Source organism: Oncorhynchus keta, chromosome 37 (genome assembly GCF_023373465.1).
Source record: "Oncorhynchus keta strain PuntledgeMale-10-30-2019 chromosome 37, Oket_V2, whole genome shotgun sequence".
In the NCBI taxonomy this organism is placed as follows: Eukaryota; Metazoa; Chordata; class Actinopteri; order Salmoniformes; family Salmonidae; genus Oncorhynchus; species Oncorhynchus keta.
The window spans coordinates 1,546,308-1,566,703 of record NC_068457.1 but is presented as its reverse complement, the minus strand read 5'-3'; the positions used below and the strand labels follow the sequence as shown (position 1 = coordinate 1,566,703).

Here is a 20,396-nt window from a genome sequence, read left to right as displayed (position 1 = left end):
TGGCACTAAGTGTTGGTTGTATGGGGACTTTGTTTATGGCTCTATCACTTCCTAAGTGTCAAGGGAAATTAACCGAAAAGGAATGAAAGCATAAACAAAAAGATATAAAATATAGTTCTCACACCTTTAATCATCTAATTGGACTGTATTCTATATACGTTCATGGTCTTTGCTACATGACTCTATCATGGCATTGTCTCTAATGTCATGTCTAGGGCATTCCTAATTTGCGGTGTGTTGCTTAGGGCACTATCCTAAGTTTATATCTTAAGTCTACAGCTGCAACGCACCAGTTTCGGCCAGTCTCCAGGGAAGACCTATGGACCTCTGTGGAGAAACTGGTGAGTACTGTAGCTGTAGAGTCAAAGGCCTCAAAGTAAATGTTCAACTTTACTAAGTCTGGTATTTTGCTCGGACAATTAAGTGAATAAAATATATATAAATCCTTACTGATTGTTCCGTTGTACGTGTGCGTTTATGCTTACAGAAGCTCACATGAAAAAGGGAAGAACTTATTCAGAATGAGTCTGACATAAATCAGGTAATGTCCAGGTCAATGCCTGGAGGTCAGTCAGAATTGGTATCGAGAGAGTCCGTAGTAGTTTTACTACAAGTCACTGTCTCTTCCACTATTGCAAGGGCGATGGGTATGAAGAAGTCTATTTCATAGCTATGTTATCCACGGAGGAGCTAACCTCACGACGGAAGTACTCTTTAAGTATTGGACCAGTTGTTCATGGTGTGATCATGGTTCGTGATTTCTAATAACTTTCCTCCTGAATGGGGGTTATATTTATTAGTGGTATGTGTGTTAACCATTGGAAGAGTGTTCTGGAGATTTCCTTCCACGTGTTGCAATCTGAGTGACTGCTAACTATTCTGTCACTGTTGTCAAGGGCAATTTGATTTGTTAGGTCTCCAACCTTCTTACTGATTGTAGCTGGACTGACTGTTGCTGGTATTGGTACTGGTACTCAAAGGGACCAGATATCCTACCAATTTGTTCTGAAATATTATTCTACCGGAACACATGGTTAGATCATTATACTAGTTGTATTGTAGTTGAACCTACACATGGCAAGGCATGACTATTTTTGTAATTTGTTCTGGAGATGGAAGTTCACTGGACTTATTTTATGACCAGTGTGGTACACCTCAGTAATACTAAATAGTAAAGTACAGATACCCCCAAAAACTACTAAAGTAATACTTTTACTTATGTACCACTGCTAATATGACTATGATGGTCATAACTCTTCTTGACTGTGTCATAAAGTGCATTTTCTTAGTCCAAGTAAAGTTATACAGGATGTCATGGTGCTTCTTGACAGTGTCATAAAGTGCATTTTCTTAGTCCAAATAAAGTGTCATAGGATGGTCGTTAATGCTTCTTGACAGTGTCATAAAGAGTATTTTCTAGAAGATATTTAAAATATGATGAAAAAAAAACATGACTGTAAAGAATTCATAAGAACAAAAACAAAGAACTTAAGAAACAAACTTTCAAATGAAAGGAAACTTCTTGGCAGGGAAAAAAATACATTTGAATAAATGTGGGTTTGACAGTCTTATGTAAGTGTCATAAAATAGTGTAGTATATGACACAACAGGTGTAAATATATGAGTCATGGCAGTTTTATGACCATATTATGACAGGTTATGACATGGCTACAACTGGGTGTCAAGTAAAGTGTACCGTGCTTTGCTCAAGGGTACATCGACAGATTTTTCTGCTACTCGGCTCGGGGCTTCGAACCAGTGACAATTCAGTTCGTGGCCCAACGCTCTTAAAACCGTTACAGAGTTTAATGGCTGTGATAAGATCAAACTGAGGATGGATAAACAATATTGTAGTTACTCTACAATACTAACCTAATTGACAGAGTGATATCTTCTCTCCAGAGAAGATATCCTGTCAGAAACGAATTTCCTTTTCACACTATTGCACCGACCTGAACAAAACTATTCTGGTTTTGCTCAGCTCTTTGATTGAAAAAGATAAATGTACATAGCATCTGAACAAAGCACTGGAGCTAGACCATAGAATGGACTACCTTCCACATTTAAATGTTGTTACTGTATCACCTCATTCAGTTCCATGGATTTGAGAACAGTTAACTACAGTATGTTCATCGTAGGACAACAACGGAAGACTTATGGATTGTCTTGAGTTGATCTTGAGGGTAAAATGAGTATCATATTATGCATACTTTAAAGCCCCCAAATCCTGTCCACACAAAACAATGAGGTTTTGTTCAGGAAGCAGAAGTACAGAATGCAAAGACAATGCAGTAGACCACAGCAAGATAGATTCTCACAACTATTTCAGATCCAGGATAACATGAGTCCCAAAAACATTCCCAAAACATCTGAATATACTCTGTCGACACTTCCTGCTCCATGTTAGGGCCGTTGCGGTGACCGTATTACCGACACACTGGCAGTCATGCGTCATGACTGCTGTAAAATTCTGTGACCGCTGAGTCACGGTAATCTCTTCTTATGCTCTCTGGACATGTGTTAGTAGTACCCAACTTGCTAATTATCATCAGGTCACTAATGGCCTGGTACTCAGGGCTCCATTGTCACTAACCACTGACATCAATGCAAATGCAATCAAAAATCACATCTAACACTTTTCACGAAAGCAATATGTGCTTTTTTTTATGTGCGCGCATCAGAAGCTTGTATATGGCTTGTATGTGTGGAGGCCTGGAGATGCTAAACATCTTTATGTTAATTTGCGGTCAATTACCATGAAACTGGCAGTCTTTTGCATGAAAATAATCGTCTGACAAAATGTCATGACCGCCACACTCCATGTACACCAGAATTAAGTCATAAACTGGAGCATGTGGGCATGGTGTGAAACAAAGGACAGGTTTCCTTAGTGGCCTCTACAGCTGTGTCTTCAAAAGGCAGAGGGGACACCTACACCACACAATGAAAGGCCCATACTAAATCTGCATGTACAGAATGTGATGGGTTACCCAGTAGAGAATGCTGCAGAAAAGTTGAGATAATTGGACAAGTATGGTCTGAGCCAGACCTGGGTTCAAATACTGTATTCAAATGCATTTAGCTGTGCTTGATTTAGCTTGCCTGATGCAATGGAACAAATAGAAAAGTCCCAAAAGTGCAAACCCCACACTCCTGGCACTCCAGGCAGGCTAAAGGAAGAGTTTAAAGTATTTCAAATACTATTTTAATCCAGGTCTAGTCTGAGCTGCAGCAGCAGTTGGGAAGAGTCCTAGAGTAATGTGCTGGATGGAAGCCATGCATGTTTTTTTATTTATTGTACAGTAGGATATGCATTTTGACTGATTGGGGATGGTATAGCCTTGTGGTTTTTACTGATAAGCCTTTTTGAGTTCTGCTATCTCCACAACATGCGTGTCCTTCAGCTCTCTATCTATTTCCTTTCCAACTGTTGTTGTGCAAATATTTAGCCTCTGTACCTTCTTTACTGTTTCTGCATTCAACAACACCGGGTTGTTTGGCAACTTGCAAGACAATGCCAAGTTGCCTATAAGCAGACAGATACAAAGATGGAAAAAAAAGGGACAGCTTTAAATTTACTGGTCCAACTCGAGGTGTCAAAAAATGCACCCACCTCCCAAAGTAAAAAATATTTTCACACAACCTTGAAATGTCAACAAAAATTGCACCCGCTCCCCCTCATATAATTAACTTAAAATAATGTTTTACAACCAAAAATAACAACTGCAGCGACCCTGTGGATATTCGACTTTGGAAGTTCAGCATGTTTTTGTGGCACAGTCTGTGCCACCCAGGGATACAGGCCAGAAGGTTGAGGGTTCGCCGACTGACCACCACGGATGAGAAAACTCTCCCTGCCTGTTTCATCAGACCTACACTACAATCAGAGCCGGTTGCAGACAATGATCAGCTAGTCAAAATCAGATTTATAATTATATAAAATATATGCAATACATTTTCCAGCAACAGGTTTCAGTGCCAATGCACCCCAATCAATAAGCAAAGCATTCCGACTTCGGGCGCTTCAACATCTTCATTTGCTTTTTCAACACCACCATCTAAACAGATGCTGGACGGATGCTGGAATTACAGTGCATTCGGAAAGTATTCAGACCATTTTACTTTTTCCAAATGTTGTTACAATACAACCTTATTCTGAAGTGAATGAAATCTTTTTTTTTTGCCTCATCAATCTACACACAATACCCCATTATGACAAAACAAGAACACATTTTTAGAAAGTTCTGATTTACAAAAAATAAAAACAGGAATACCTTATTTACATAAGTATTCAGACCCTTTGCTATGAGACTAGAAATTTAGTTCAGGTGCATATTGTTTCCATTGATCATCCTTGATGTGTTTTACAACTTGATTGGAGTCCACCTGTGGTAAATTCAATTGATTGGACATGATTTGGAAAGGCACACACCTGTCTATATAAGCTGAAAGTGCAGGTCAGAGCAAAAACCAAGCAATGAGGTCAAAGCAATTGTCCGTAGAGCTCAGAGAAAGGATTGTGTCGGGCACAGATCTGGGGAAGGGTACCCAAAAATGTCTGCAGCATTGAAGGTCCCCAAGAACACATTGGCCTCCATCATTTTTAAATGGAAGAAGTTTTGAACCACCAAGACTCTTGCTAGAGCTGGCAGCCTGGCCAAACTGAGGAATTGGAGAAGGGCCTTTGTCAGGGAGGTGACCAAGAACCCGATGGTCACTCTGACAGAGCTCCAAAGTTCCTCTGTGGAGATGGGAGAACCGTCCAGAAGGACAACCATCTCTGCAGCTCTCAACCAAGCAGGCCTTTGTGTCATAGATTCCAGGCGGAAGCCACTCCTCAGTAAAAGGCACATGACAGCCCTAAAGGGCTCTCACACCACGAGAAACAAGATTCTCTGGTCTAATGAAACCAAGATTGAACTCTTTGTCTGAATGCCAATTGTCACATCTGGAGGAAATCTGGCACCATCCTTACGGTGAAGCATGGTGGTGGCAGCATCATGCTGTGGGGATGTTTTTCAGCGGCAGGGACTGGGATACTAGTCAGGCTTGAGGGAAAGATGAATGGCGCAAAGTACAGAGAAATCCTTTATGAAATCCTGCTCCAGAGCGCTCAGGACCTCAGACTAGGGGCGAAGGTTCACCTTCCATCAGGACAACAACCCTAAGCACACAGCCAAGACAACACAGGAGTGACTTCGGGACAAGTCTCTGAATGTCCTTGAGTGTCCCAACCAGAGCCCCAACTTAAACCCGATCTAACATGTCTTGAGGCCTGAAAATAGCTGAGCAGTGACGCTCCCCATCCAACCTGACAGAGCTTGAGAGGATCTGAAGAGAAGTATGGGAGTAACTACCCAAATACAGGAAGCTGTAATCGCTGCCAAAGGTGCTTATGTAAATGTGATATTTCAGTTTTGTATTTAATACATTTGCACCAAAAAAAAGGTTTTGCTTCATCATTATGGGATATTGATGAGAACATTTAAAAAAAAAATCCATTTTAGAATAAGGCTGTAACGTAATAAAATATGGACAAAGTCAAGGGGTCTGAAAACTTTCCACAGATAACCTTCAGGAGACTTTTGAGCTTAATCAGATTAAAACATTGTGACTGGTGTTTATCTAATCAAATGTATTTAGAGCCCTTTTTACATCAGCCGATGTCAAAGTGCTCTACAGAAACCCAGCCGAAAACCCCAAACAGCTTAGGAATGCAGAGTAATGTGCATCTCAGTATCAGAACTTAAAATACAACCAGACTGGCCTGCTATTGTGCCTTTCTAGACCTTGTAAATTGTTGAGAGTAGACCGACAACTGATCCAAATGAAACAATCAAAATCACAGGGCTTTTGCACAGTTATCCAAATGACATTTTCACTGCAATCAACAGCATGCAGTAGAATTGTGTACTTACCTGAAAACAATAATGCAATTATTCTTTGCAATGTGGTGCTGTAGGCTAGTCTAGGTATTGTGTTGTCCCCGAATAAGATCATTAGGGTAGCTTTTTGAGCTGCATGTCACGTCTTCACTGTTCTTTCATGCGCAACCTGGCCTCTCCGCTTGCTTTGAAAATTAGTGCAGCTTTGAATGATTTTATGTGTGGTATGATTGCTAGTTAGCATATTGTAGATCTGGACAAACGATCCACCTCCCACTATTGTCAGTATGAATGGTGGATAGAGACAGGGCCGTAACCAGGGTTTGAGTTTTAGAGGTCTGGAAAGCAAAATTACCCCAGCCATTATCATCTTGGCTGCTGTAGGTTCATTCACCTCAGTCAAACACAAATACATTTGTATTTGTATTTATTATGGATCCCCATTAGCTGCTGCCAAAGCAGACCCCTTGTGGCATGTCTTGTGGGGTATGCATGGGTGTCCGAAGCTCCAGTAGTTTAGACAGACAGCTCAGTGCACTCAACATTTCAATACCTCTCATAAATAAAAGTAGTGATGAAGTCAATCTCTCCTCCACTTTGAGCCAGGAGAGACTGACATGCATATTATTAATATTAGCTCTCTGTGTACATCCAAGGGCCAGCCGTGCTGCCCTGTCCTGAGCCAATTGCAATTTTCCTAAGTCCTTATTTGTGGCACCTTACCACGCGACTGAACAGTAGACAAGGTGGCCTGTAGGACCTGCCTTGTTGATAGTGTTGTTAAGAAGACAGTATCACTTTATTATAGACAGACTTCTCCCCATTTTAGCTACTACTGCATCAATACGTTTTGACCATGACAGTTTACAATCTGGTGTTACTCCAAGCAGTTTAGTCATCTCAACTTCCTCAATTTCCACATTATTTATTACAAGTTTTAGTTGAGGTTTAGGGTTTAGTGAGTGTTTTTCCAAATACAATGCTTTACGTTTTAGAAATATGCAGGGCTAACTTATTCCTTGCTGCAGCTCTTTGTTGAGTGTTGCAGTCATTTCAGTCATTGCAGTAGCTGACGTGTATAGTGTTGAATCACTGACAATCTGAAATGGTCCACCCACACAGACAGTGTGGTAAAGAAGGCGCAACAGAGCCTCTTCAACCTCAGGAGGCTTAAGAAATTCAGCTTGGCCCAGAAGACCCTCACAAACTTTTACAGATGCACAATGGAGAGCATCCTGCCGGGCTGCATCACCACCTGGTATGGCAACTGCACCACCCGCAACCGTAGGGCTTTCCAGAGAGTGGTGTGGGCACTGGTGGCACACTGCCTGCCCTGCAGGACACCTACAACACCCAATGTCACAGGAAGGCCAAAAAGATCAACCACCTGAGCCATGGCCTGTTCACTCCGCTACCATCCAAAAAGGCGACGTCAGTACAGGTTCATGAAAGCTGGGACCCAGAGATGGAAAAACAGCTTCGATCTCAAGGCCATTTGTCACGTCCTGACCTTAGTTCCTTTATGTCTCTGTTTTAGTTTAGTCGGGGCGTGAGTTGGGGTGGGCATTCTATGTTTTGTATTTCTCGTTTTGGCCCTGGTATGGTTCCCAATCAGAGGTAGCTGTCAATTGTTGTCGCTGATTGAGAACCATACTGAGGCAGCCTGTTTTCCAACTATGGGTTGTGGGTAGTTATTTTCTGGTTAGTGTTTGTTGCACCTGTCAGAACGGTTTGCTTTGTTGTTTTTGTTCGTGTATTTATTTTTTATTAAAAGTATTATGGATATGTACCACGCTGCACTTTGGTCCTCTTCACCTTCTTCCACCAACGAAAATCGTTACATACTTTCCTGAACATACTTTCCTGCAACCCGCCTCACCCAATGTAGTATGGATATGCTATTTTTATACTTTAGAACAGGAACCCCCTTCAGCAGCTAGCCAGCTAACTAGCCGTCATCACCGTTAAACTCTGACATCTGCCGACCTCTGCCCGGTAAACTCCTGCCAGCCTGCACAGCGTGATATCAACCCAGAGCATATCGGACTGCTTTTCTCTACCACATCTCCGGATTCCTACCGCAAGCTCTGAACCTCTACTCCAGATCATCACAACTAGCTAGCTGCTATCCGAGTAGCTACTCCTGGCTAACGTTTGTGTCCTGAATCAAGCACCAGTTAGCCTGGAGCTATCCTCAAACTAGGCCCATCTCCTGGATCGCCGAAGAGATCCATCAAGCAATTCCTGGGCTTCAATATCTCTTTTGCCAATTGGCCTGGACTCTTTGCTGATGACATGGAGCCCCACCGATCCATCACGACTGGTCTGCCGACGTAAACGTCCGAGGGGGTTTCATCAGGCTCTCCCGTTGCGATGTCCCCGAGGCCATCTGCTAGCCTGCTGCTAGCCTCGGCCTGCTAGCTGTCTGAATCGCCATGCCTCCAGCTCGCCCAGCTACTCACTGGACCCTATGATCACTCGGCTACATATGCCTCTCCCTAATCAATATGCCTTGTCTATTGCTGTTTTGGTCATTTTTGTCTTATTTCACTGTAGAGCCTCCAGCCCTGCTCAATATACCTTAGCTAGCCTTTATGTTCCACACCCCACACATGCGGTGACCACACCTAGCTTAAATGGTGCCTCTAGAGACAAAACCTCTCATTGTCACTCGAAGCCTAGGCTTACCTTCAATGTACTCACATCCTACCATACCCTTGTCTACCATACCCTTGTCTGCACCCAGAAATCTGCTCCTTTTACTCTCTGTCCCGAACGCACTAGACGACCAGTTCTGCCTTTAGCAGTACTCTTATCCTACTCCTCCTCTGTTCGTTTAGTGATTTAGAGGTTAACCCAGGCCCTGCAGCCCCCAGCATCACTCCCATTCCCCAGGCACTCTCACTTGTTGACTTCTGTAACCGTAAAAGCATTGGTTTCATGCATGTTAACATTAGAAGCCTCCTCCCTAAGTTTGTTTTATTCACTGCTTTAGCACACTCCGTCAACCCGGATGTCCTAGCCGTGTCTGAATCCTGGCTTAGGAAAGCACCAGGAATGCTGAAATTTCCATCCCTAACTATAACATTTTCCAACAAGATAGCCTGCAGAGCTCCGTCATATTATTCAGGTCTGTGACCAAACAATTTGAGCTTCTACTTCTAAAAATCCACCTTTCAAGAAACAAGTCTCACCATTGTCGCTTGTTATAGACCCCCTTCAGCCCCTTGCTGTGCCCTGGACACCATAGATGGGGGGCAATCAATTCATACATCTTCAGAGTTCGTACTATTAGGTGACCTAAACTGGGACATGCTTAACACCCCGACCATCCTACAATCTAAGCTAGATGCCCTCAGTCTCACACAAATTATCAAGGAACCTACCAGGTACAATCCTAAATCCGTAACCATGGGCACCCTCTTAGATATCATCCTGACCAACTTGCCCTCTAAATACACCTCTGCTGTCTAACCAGGATCTCAGTGATCACTGCCTGCATGCGTAATGGGTCCGCGGTCAAACGACCACCCCTCATCACTGTCAAACGCTCCCTAAAACACTTCAGCGAGCAGGTCTTTCTAATCAACCTGGCCCGGGTATCCTGGAAGGATATTGAGCTCATCACATCAGTAGAGGATGCCTGGTTGCTCTTCAAAGGTGCATTCCTCTCCATCTTAAATGAGCATGCCCCATTCAAGAAATGTAGAACAAAGAACAGATATAGCCCTTGGTTCACCCCAGACTTGACTGTTTTGGGACACTGTAAAATCCATGGAGAATTAGAGCAACTCCTCCGAGCTGCCCACTGCACTGAGGATAGGAAACACTGCCACCACCGATAAATCTACGATAATCAATAATTGCAATAAGAATTTATCCACGGCTGGCCATGTTTTCCACCTGGCTACCCCTACCCCGGCCAATATCTCAGCACCCCCTGCAGCAACTCACCCCCCCTCCGCTTCTCCTTCACCCAAATCCAGACAGCTGATGTTCCGAAAAACCTGCAAAATCTGGATCCCTACAAATCAGCTGGGCGAGATACTCTGGACCCTCTCTTTATAAAATGATCAGCTGAAATTGTTGCAACCACTATTACCAGCCTATTCAACCTCTGTTTCGTATCGTCTGAGATCCTCCTAGATTAGAAAGCTGCCGCGGTCATCCCCCTCTTCAAAGGGGGAAGACACTAGACCCAAACTGTTATAGACCTATATCCATCCTGCCCTGCCTTTCTAAAATCTTCAAAAGCCAAGTTAATAAAGAGATCACCGACCATTTCGACCATTTTGAATCCCACCGTATCTTCACTATGCAATCTGGTTTCCGAGCTGGTAATGGGTGTACCTCAACCACGCTCAAGGTCCTAAACGATATCATAACCGCCATCGATAAAAAAGACAGTACTGTGCAGCCGTCTTCATCAACTTGGCGAAGGCTTTCGACTCTGTCAATCACCACATTCTTATCGGCAGACTCAATAGCCTTGGTTTCTGAAATGAAGGCCTCGCCTGGTTCACCAAATACTTCTCAGATAAGAGTTCAGTGTGTCAAATCGGAGGGCCTGTTGTCCGGACCTCTGGCAGTCTCTATGGGGGTGCCACAGGGTTCAATTCTCGGCCGACTCTTTTCTCTGTACATCAATGATGTTGCGCTTGCTGCTGGTGATTCTCTGATCCACCTCTTACGCAGACAACCCCATTCTGTATGGATTTGGCCCTTCTTTGGACACTGTGCTATCAAACCTCCAAACAACACTCCTTCCATGGCCTCCAACTACTTTTAAATGCTAGTAAAACTAAGTGCATGCTCTTCAACCAATTGCTGCCCGCACCCTCCCGCCCGACTAGCATCACTACTCTGGACGGTTCTGACCTAGAATATGTGGACAACTACAAATACCTAGGTGTCTGGTTAGACTAAACTCTCCTTCCAGACTCACATTTAGCATCCGTTTTAATCACCAAAGCACCATATACTACCCACCACTGCGACCTGTATGCTCTCGTTGGCTGACCCTCACTACATATCCGGCACCAAACCCACTGGCTCCAGGTCATCTATAAGTCTTTGCTAGGTAAAGCCCCGCCTTATCTCAGCTCACTGGTCACCAGAGCAACACGCTCTCCAGCAGATATATTGCACTGGTCATCCCCAAAGCCAAAACATCCTTTGGCCACCTTTCCTTACAGTTCTGTTGCCAATGACTGGAACGAATTGCAAAAATCTCTGAAGCTGGAGTCTTTCATCTCACTTTCTAACTTTAAGCATCAGCTTACCGAGCAATGTACCTGTACACAGCCAATCTGTAAATAGCACACCAGACTACCTCATCCCCATATTATTACTTACCCTCTTGCTCTTTTGCACCCCAGTATCTCTACTTGCACATCTATCACTCCAGTATAAATGGTAAATTGTTATTATTTTCACCTCTATGGCCTATTTATTGCCAACCTTCTTATTCTTCTACATTTGTACACACTGTACATAGATTTTTCTATTTTAATTTTATTTTGTGTTATTGACTGTGTTTGTGTAACTCTTTGTTGTTTTTGTTACACTGCTTTGCTTTATCTTGGCCAGGTTGCAGTTGTAAATGAGAACTTGTTCTCAACTGCCTACCTGGTTAAATAAAATTAATAAATACAAATTTCAACTAGACGGTGAACTGATGTCAATGCCCAGTGGGAAACCACTGTTCAATATTATTCCATTCGTTCGCAAAGAGGCAGGAGGGATTAGAGCTCAGTCAAATCAAGAATAAATGCGTTCTGAGTTTTGATCAATGCTGGGAATAATATTTAGATGTACACAGTAAAGAAAGTATTTTACAGGTCAACATGTTTATTTTTTCAAACTAGAAAACATTATAGAGGTCCGGACCTCGGTGTCCTCATATGTAGCTACAGCCCTGGATAGGGAGCAGGTTAGACAGTTAGACTGGTAGACTATATTGACATGTGGTAAAGTTAGCGCCCGGAAAGGTTTAGTGAATAAGTACCAAAGTACCTTGAGATAGGGGAGATGCATGGAAGCAGATGGGGAAACTTGGCTAGGATGGAAGAAATTATGTAGCAAAATTCCAATACATTTTGAACTGTCCCTAACCTCAAATCTTTCAGTGTTTTTCAGTGTACCTGGTGTGTGCTATGGAGAGTCCTAAGAGGAGAATGGCCTTTAAGAAGCTGAAAGGGAGGTGCATCACTGAGCTGCTGCCCTTGGGATGTACCCTCCATCGCTTAGCCAGCCACAAGGTGTCTCAGGCTGCCAGCAACTGTCTCAGGACCAAGGTGGCCTTCAGGACCAAGGTTAGGGCGAGGACACATTTTTTTATATACTGAACAATAATATAAATGCAACAATTTCAATGATTTTACTTACAGTTCATATAAAGAATGAATAAATTCATTAGGCCCTAAACTATGGATTTCACATGTCTGGGCAGAGGCCTGGGAGGGCATAGGCCCACCCACTTGGGAGACAGGCCCACACACTGGGGAGAAAGGTCCAGCCAATCAGAATTAGTTTTTCCCCACAAAAGGCTTTATTACAGACAGAAATACTCAGTATCATTAGTTGTCCAGGTGGCTGGTCTCAGACAATCCCGCAGGTGAAGAAGCCGGATGCCGCGGTCCTGGGCTGACGTCGTTACACGTGGTCTGCGGTTGTAAGGCCAGTTGGGTATACTGCCAAATTCTCTAAAATGACGTTAGAGGCGGCTTATGGCAGAGAAATTAACATTAAATTCTCTGACAACAGCTCTGGTGTACATTCCAGCAGTCAGCATGCCAATTGCACCCTCCCTGAAAACTTGAGACATTTGTGGCATTGTATTGTGGTACAAAACTTCTCAGTTTAGAGTGTTCTTATATTTTCCTTAGCACAAGGTGCACCTGTGTAATGATCATGTTGTTTAATTAACCCTTTAGAACCCATAGCGGCTGTTGATGGCCTTTCTTTAAAACTATAGAAGCTGCGAACCGCCTTGTTTTTATAACAATATCACTAAATGAACATGTATACAACCTGTTGTTCTATTCGCGTGGCTGATGTTATCATCCAGAAACAGGGTATGCTGTTATTAGCCTTTTCAATGTTTTTTATACTTCATTACTCAAAGTGATGTAGCCGAAACAGACAAGACTTTTCACTGTGACAGAGGAACATTTCTGGGATCTTTTATTTCAGCTCATGAAACACTTCACATGTTGCGTTTATTTTTTTGTTCAGTATAGATTGGTATAACTTAAAAAATTCTAAATGATTATTGATGTTTAAAAACAGTTTTGTTTAAATGTTATAAACTCAAATAACTTCACATATCTTCATTGTAAAGGGTTTAAGCACTCTTTACCATGCCTGTTCAATGAACCATAAACAAGTAATGAACATGCACCTGTGGAACGGTTGTTAAGACACTAACAGTTTACAGACGGTAGGCAATTAACGCCACAGTTATGAAAACTTAGGACACTAAAGAGGCCTTTCTACTGACTAAAACACCAAAAGAAAGATGCCCAGGCTCCTTGGTCATCTGCGTGAATGTGCCTTAGGCATGCTGCAAGGAGACAGGGACTGCAGATATGGCCAGGGCAATAAATTGCAATGTCCGTACTGTGAGACGCCTAAGACAGCACTACAGGGAGACAGGGCAGACAGCTGATCATCCTCGCAGTGGCAGACCTCGTGTAACAACACCTGCACAGGATCAGTACATCCGAACATCACACCTGCGGGACAGGTACAGGATGGCAACAACGACTGCCCGTGTTACACCAGGGACGCACAATCTCTCCATCAGTGCTCAGACTGTCCGCAATAGGCTGAGAGAGGCTGTACTGAGGGCTTGTAGGCCTGTTGTAAGACAGGTCCTCACCAGACATCACCGGCAACAACGTTGCCTATGGGCACAAACCCACCTTCGCTGGACCAGACAGGACTGGCAAAAAGTGTTATTCACTGACGAGTCACGGTTTTGTCTCACCAGGGGTGATGGTCGGATTTGCATTTATCGTCGAAGGAAAGAGCATTACACCAAGGCCTGTACTCTGAAGCGGGATCGATTTAGAGGTGGAGGGTCTGTCATGGTCTGGGGCGGTGTATCACAGCTTAATCGGACTGAGCTTGTTGTCATTGCAGGAAATCTCAACACTGTGCATTACAGGGAAGACATCCTCCTCCCTCATGTGGTACCCTTCCCGCAAGGTACCACATAAGACAGGAATGTCAGGAATGTCTTCCTGCAAGACAGGAATGTCAGTGTTCTGCCATGGCCAGCGAAGAGCCCGGATCTCAATCCCATTGAGCACGTCTGGGACCTGTCAGATCGGAGGGTGAGGGCTAGGGCCATTCCCCCAGAAATGTCCGGGAACTTGCAGGTGCCTTGGTGGAAGAGTGGGGTAACATCTCACAGGAAGAACTGGCAAATCTGGTGCAGTCCATGAGGAGGAGATGCACTGAAGTGCTTAATGCAGCTGGTGGCCACACCAGATACTGACTTACTTTTGATTTTGACTCCCCTTTGTTCAGGGACACATTATTCCATTTCTGTTAGTCACATGTCTGTGGAACTTGTTCAGTTTATGCCTCAGTTGTTGAATCTTCTTATGTTCATACAAATATTTACCCATGTTGAGGTTCGTTTAAAATAAACACAATTGACAGTGAGAGGATGTTTCTTCTTTGCGGAGTATAAAAGCTAAATAAAAAGGTCCTCCCAAGTGGCGCAGTGGTCTAAGGAACTGCTTCGCAGTGATAGCTGTGCCACTAGAGATCCTGGTTCGAGTTAAGGCTCTGTCGCAGCCGCTGAGACCGGGAGACCCATGGGGCAGCGCACAATTGGCCCAGTGTTGTCCGGTTTAGGGGAGGGATTGGCCGGCAGGGATGTCCTTGTCCCATCGCTCTCTAGGAACTTCTGTGGCGCATACACGGTCACTAGATGTACGGTGTTTCCTCCGACACATTGGTGTGGCTGGCTTCGGGTTAAGCAAGCATAGTGTCAAGAAGCAGTGCGGCTTGGTTGGGTTGTGTTTCGGAGGACGCACGGCTGTTGACTGTCGCCTCTCCCGAGTCTGTACAGGAGTTGCAGCGATGAGACAAGACTGTAACTACCAATTGGATATCATGATAAAGGGGTACAGAAATGTTTAAATGCTCAATAATTGTAATGCTAATAAATGTTTAATAATAATATACTCATGTATTAATAGTATGTATACTACTTATAAATGTTTTATTTATTCTCAAAGAGTCCTGGTATACATATAAAACATTAATCCATTACAAAAGGACAACACAAGCATCCCATTCTAATTATTCTTCACTGTAGCTGTAGTCTAGATCCATCATGCCTCCCTCAGTTGGTATGGTATTTATTACAATTGATTAAACTAAGTGATATGAGCAGCAGTTCAAAGATAGCGTGAGGCAAGAGGCTGCAATCGTCAGCACCCACACAGATTCTGCAAATGCATGGGAGTTTTCACTCTCTGCAACGTGATAGCTGCTTGACAACTTTGGTTGAGATTAGCCTCTCATTTTGTGCTCTGTTGTTGCGGGTGGAAGCCATTGATTCTGCTAATGCTCATTTCGTATAGCTGAGTCTTTAATCATGGCCTTTACACTTGGGTTGAAAACCTCTCCCATGCTCAACCATGTTCATAATGAAATATTTACCCTAATGATAGATTTACCACATTATACTTTGTTAGTGAAGTACTTGTAGGACCGGTTTCCCAGGCACAGATTTAGCCTAGTCCAGGACTAAAAAACATTCTCAGTGGAGATTCTCTATTGAAGTACTGGGAAAACTAAACAAAATCTTACTAAAAAATATGACATGCTAGAATTTCAAAATTGGATGGATTTTATTGTCTTATTATCCTCCTAGGCTGTAATCTACTACACGGAAATCCTGAGGAACAGCGATGTCCAGCTCCAACAGACTGCCTGTCTGGCCCTCAAGTGTCTCAAAGTGAGTGCTCTTGGTTGTGTACAATGTATATGTGCCAAAGCCACAGGGTGTCGCAAGAAGGGGACATATGTCGCCAATTGCCACTCTGCATCAACACACTCGATCTTATCCTGGACACTAATGCTTGTAGATTGTTTGTTTTGGCATGGCATTTCTCTCCTGCCTTATTTCACTGGGATTTTTTGATGGCATATTTGAGGGAGCCACTGAAGTTGTAGACATTTGGCCCTGCTTGAAAATAAAGACACCAAGCCAATTAAAAACTAAGGGATACCTTTGAGTGTTTGTACTTGAGATGTATTGCCGTCGTGCTTTTGGGAGACTTATCATGCACATGAGGGTTATCATGTGCATAGACAAGATTATGTTTTGAAGAGATGGCAGCCTAGCTGTTTGGTTTATATGACACGCTTTGAACTTTGATCTCCTGTTTGGCAGGCGATGGAGAGCGTGGAGCAGGAGGCTGAGTTGTGGTGGTCATCTGACGAGGACCTGCGCAGTGCTGTTAGAGAGACCGTGCTATCATATGGTAATCATTCAGCCCTGTTCATTTGCATGCAATTACATTACTAGATAAGTAATAACTAACCTGGTAGGTTAGTCAAATGGAAATGTCTGTGCCTAAATGGGCTAGATTTCCACCTCATCTGAATCGGAATATTGTGTTCTTGAATGAATGAATGTGTGAATCTGTGAATTCCTCTTGGCCCATATTCACAAAGCTTCTCAAAGTAGGAGTGCTGATCTGGGATCAAGTTCCCCCAGGTATTCATTATGATTTAAAGGGTAGGTAGCATAAACCTAACCACCTGTAACATATGGTTTTGCATTGCAAAGTTACCGCACTTTTCTATCTTTCATGTCAAAAAATATTTGTCCTGAATGTGATGCAATATGGAGGACCCGGTAAGCCAGCCAATTCCCTACAATGGAAGCTCCAACAGAAATAACTTCAAATTAAACAAAATCGTTTGCACTCATGACTACTGGTTTAACTTGCGAGGTTGCTAGGCAACTATTTGCCGTCGCACTGCACACTGCCTTATCCCATCTGGACAAGAGGAATAACTATGTACGAATGCTGTTCACTGATTACAGTTCAGCCTTTAACACCATAGTACCTGACAAGCTCATCAATCTCGATGCCCTGGATCTGAACCCCGCCCTGTGCAACTGGGTCCTGGACTTCCTGACAGGCCGCCCCAGGTGGTGAAAGTAGGAAACAACACCTCCACTATGCTAATCCTCAACACAGGGGCCCTGCGTGGCCACGCACACCTCCAACTCAATCATCAAGTTTGTAGACGACACAACAGTAGTAAGCCTAATTACCAACAATGATGAGGTGGTGAGGGCACTGGCGGAGTGGTGCCAGGAAAACTACTTCTCCCTCAACGTCAACAAAACGAAGGAGCTGATCGTGGACGTCAGGACACAGCATAGGGAGCACGCCCCTATCCACATCGACTGAACCGTAGTGGAGAAGATGAAAAGCTTCAAGTTCTTCTGCGTACACATCACTGACAATCTGAAATGGTCCACCCACACAGTGGGGTGAAGAAAGTGCAACAGTGCATCCTCAAACTCAGGAGGCTGAAGAAATTCATCTTGGCCCCTAAAACCCTCGCAAACTATTACAGATGCACTATTGATAGCACTCTGTCGGGCTGTATCACCGCCTAGTACGGCAGCTGTACCGCCCACAACCGCAGGGCTGTCCAGAGGATGGCGCTGTCTGCCCACCGCAGGCACACTGCCTGCCCTCCAGGACACCTACAGTACCCGATGTCATAGGAAGGCCAAAAAGCTCATCATGGACATCAACCACCTGAGCCATAGCCTGTTCAGCCCACTATCATCCAGAAGGCGAGGTCAGTACAGGTGCATCAAAGCTTGGACTGAGACTGAAAAACAGCTATTATCGCAAGGCCATCAGACTGTTAAATAGCCAACACTAACCGGCCTCCACCAAGTACGCTGCCCTGAACTTATTCACTGTCACTAGCCAGCTACCACCCAGTTATTCAACCCTGCAACTTAGAGGCTGCTGCCTTATGTACATAGATATGGAACACTGGTCTTAATGTAAACATACTGTTTTACTCATTTCATATGCATATACTGTATTCTAGTCAATGCCACTCCAACATTGCTCATCCTAATATTTATATATTCCATAATTCCATTCTTTTACTTTGATTTGTTATTGTTGTGAATTGTTACATACTACTGCACTGTTGGAGCAAGGCTCACAAGCATATCGCTACACCCACAATAACATCTGATAAATATGTGTATATGACCAATAGAATTGGATTTGATTTGAACTTGACGGAGCGTGAAAAATGAAACTAATTATATTGTACAATCCAAGTGTGCAAAGCTCTAGGAGACTTACCCAGAAATACTCACAGCTGTAATCACTGCCATCTGCTCCTGATTTACTTCACATTTTCTGTGATTAGTGGATTTTAGCTCACCACCTGTCACGGTTTTCTAATGGTGAAGGAGAGTCGGACCAAACTGCAGCACGTATATTGTGATCCATGTTTATTTACACAACGTAACACGAATCCAAAACACAAAAACGTAGTGAAAACCAAAAAACAGCCTTAACTGGTGCAAACTAACACAGACTAAGGACATCAAGACAATCACCCACAATACAACCAAAGAATATGGCTGCCTAAATATGGTTCCCAATCAGAGACAACGATAAGCACCTGCCTCTGATTGAGAACCACTCCAGACAGCCATAGACTTTGCTAGATAACCCCACTAGCTACAATCCCAAATACATACACACCAAAACCCCAAGACAAAACACACCACAATACAAAAACTCCATGCCACACCCTGGCCTGACCCAATACATGAAGAAAAACACAAAATACTTAGACCTGGGGCCTGTTGCACAAAAGTAGAATTAAGACATCCGGGATAAATGACTAAGCTGAGCTCAATGAAGCCAAAACATGTGCGTCCAGGCTTAATTGGTTGCACAAAGACCAAGCCAGGATGAGCAGACACGGATTCATTAAGCCAGGTGAAACCAATCCTGGATAGGTGCGCGCTCACGGCTCACTCAAATAGACCCCGCCACAGATCACAGATTAACTGATTTACCATGGCAACTAGAGCCGCGTACTTTTCCCCGTCGGAAGCACAAATCCTCATGGAGGCATACGAGGAGGTAAAATATATAATTAAGAAGAAAGGCAACACCGCCACAGTGATAAAGCGTGGCAAAGTATTGCAGACCGCCTGAATGCGTAAGTAGTGCACAATTACACACTCACCGCTCCGCTGAAACATCACAATTACAATTCAAATATTTAATTCACATCTCCAAAAACGCAGTTGTACTGTAATTATGAAACGGTTAAATTTTTAATTGAAATGTACTGCAGATATGAGTGAAATTGTGTAAAGTAAGTCCATCACACTGTATAAAGCTATGATAAATTATTATTAAAGCCTTACATTATTATTTAACGTTACTACGCTCAGTACGGTTTAATCTTAGCCGTTGTACTCTGCTTCTTATGTTGTCCACCGTTTTTTTTTTCTCCTGCTTTCATTAATGTAAAGCTGCTTTGACAGAATGAAACAATTGTGAAAAGTGCTATATAAATAAAATTTAATTGAATAAATAGATGAGCTATAATAATAATCACTTTAATTTATATAGCGCCTTTCAAAGGACCCAAGGTCGGTTGCTCACTGCACTGCAAAAATGTCTTTCTTACTTAGTATTTTTGTCTTGTTTTCAGTAAAAAAAATATCTAAAAAACATCTTGAATATTTTCTTGAGCAAAATTACCTATGAAAATAAGCAAAAAAATCTGCCAGTGATGTGCATTGATTGGTGTAATATTCCTCATCTTATGATTTCAGATGGTCTGCAATGCTGACTGTGTGATCAGCAATGTTGTGGCAAAATGGCCTGGCTCAGTCCATGACTCCAGAATCTTTCGGGCCTCTGAAATCTATCAGTGCCTATCACAAGGTAAGCCACACAACCCCTATTTATAACCATCATGGCTGTGTCAAGAATATCACTGTGTTTATGAGGTAGTAATGATGAGATTTTGTGTTGACAGGTGAATTCTCTGGTGTGTTGCTGGGAGACAGGGGGTATGGCTGCCAGCCTTTTCTCCTGACACCTTTCACAGACCCCCAGGAAGCACAGCAGGCCTACAACCATGCCCATGCCAGGACCAGGGCCAGAGTTGAAATGACCTTTGGCCTCCTGAAGGCACGCTTTCACTGCCTTCACAAATTAAGGGTCAGCCCTGTTAGGGCATGTGATATTACTGTGGCTTGTGCTGTCCTCCACAATGTGGCCTGCCTGAGGAAGGAGAGGGCCCCCAGAGTGCCACCAGCCATGGACTGGGACAATCCGGCAATCTTCCCTGATGACGACAGTGGTCGGCTGCTGAGGGACCAATATGTGTTGAATTATTTTAGTTAGTATGTGTGCTTTCAATTTTGGTTAAATATGTCCTGCGGTGGCAGAGGAATTTGGGTTT

The 20,396-nt window shown here is 43.4% G+C and overlaps 1 protein-coding gene across 3 annotated transcripts in view; it reads left to right on the top strand.

The window, feature by feature from the left end:
• LOC118369953 (RIPOR family member 3-like) overlaps positions 1-20,396 on the top strand; it is a 43,122-nt gene extending 22,726 nt beyond the window's left edge. Inside the window, exons 2-6 of one of the 3 annotated variants that reach the window (XM_052498962.1) lie at positions 12,014-12,199; positions 15,781-15,864; positions 16,303-16,393; positions 19,762-19,873; positions 19,968-20,396. In XM_052498962.1, coding sequence (XP_052354922.1) covers positions 12,041-12,199; positions 15,781-15,864; positions 16,303-16,393; positions 19,762-19,778 — 351 coding nt within the window. In that variant the 5' untranslated portion in view covers positions 12,014-12,040 and the 3' untranslated portion in view covers positions 19,779-19,873; positions 19,968-20,396. Of the gene's footprint in view, positions 1-11,924; positions 12,200-15,780; positions 15,865-16,302; positions 16,394-19,698; positions 19,874-19,967 lie in introns of those variants that run through there. The other 2 variants (XM_052498961.1, XM_052498960.1) reach the window with 2 other exon arrangements.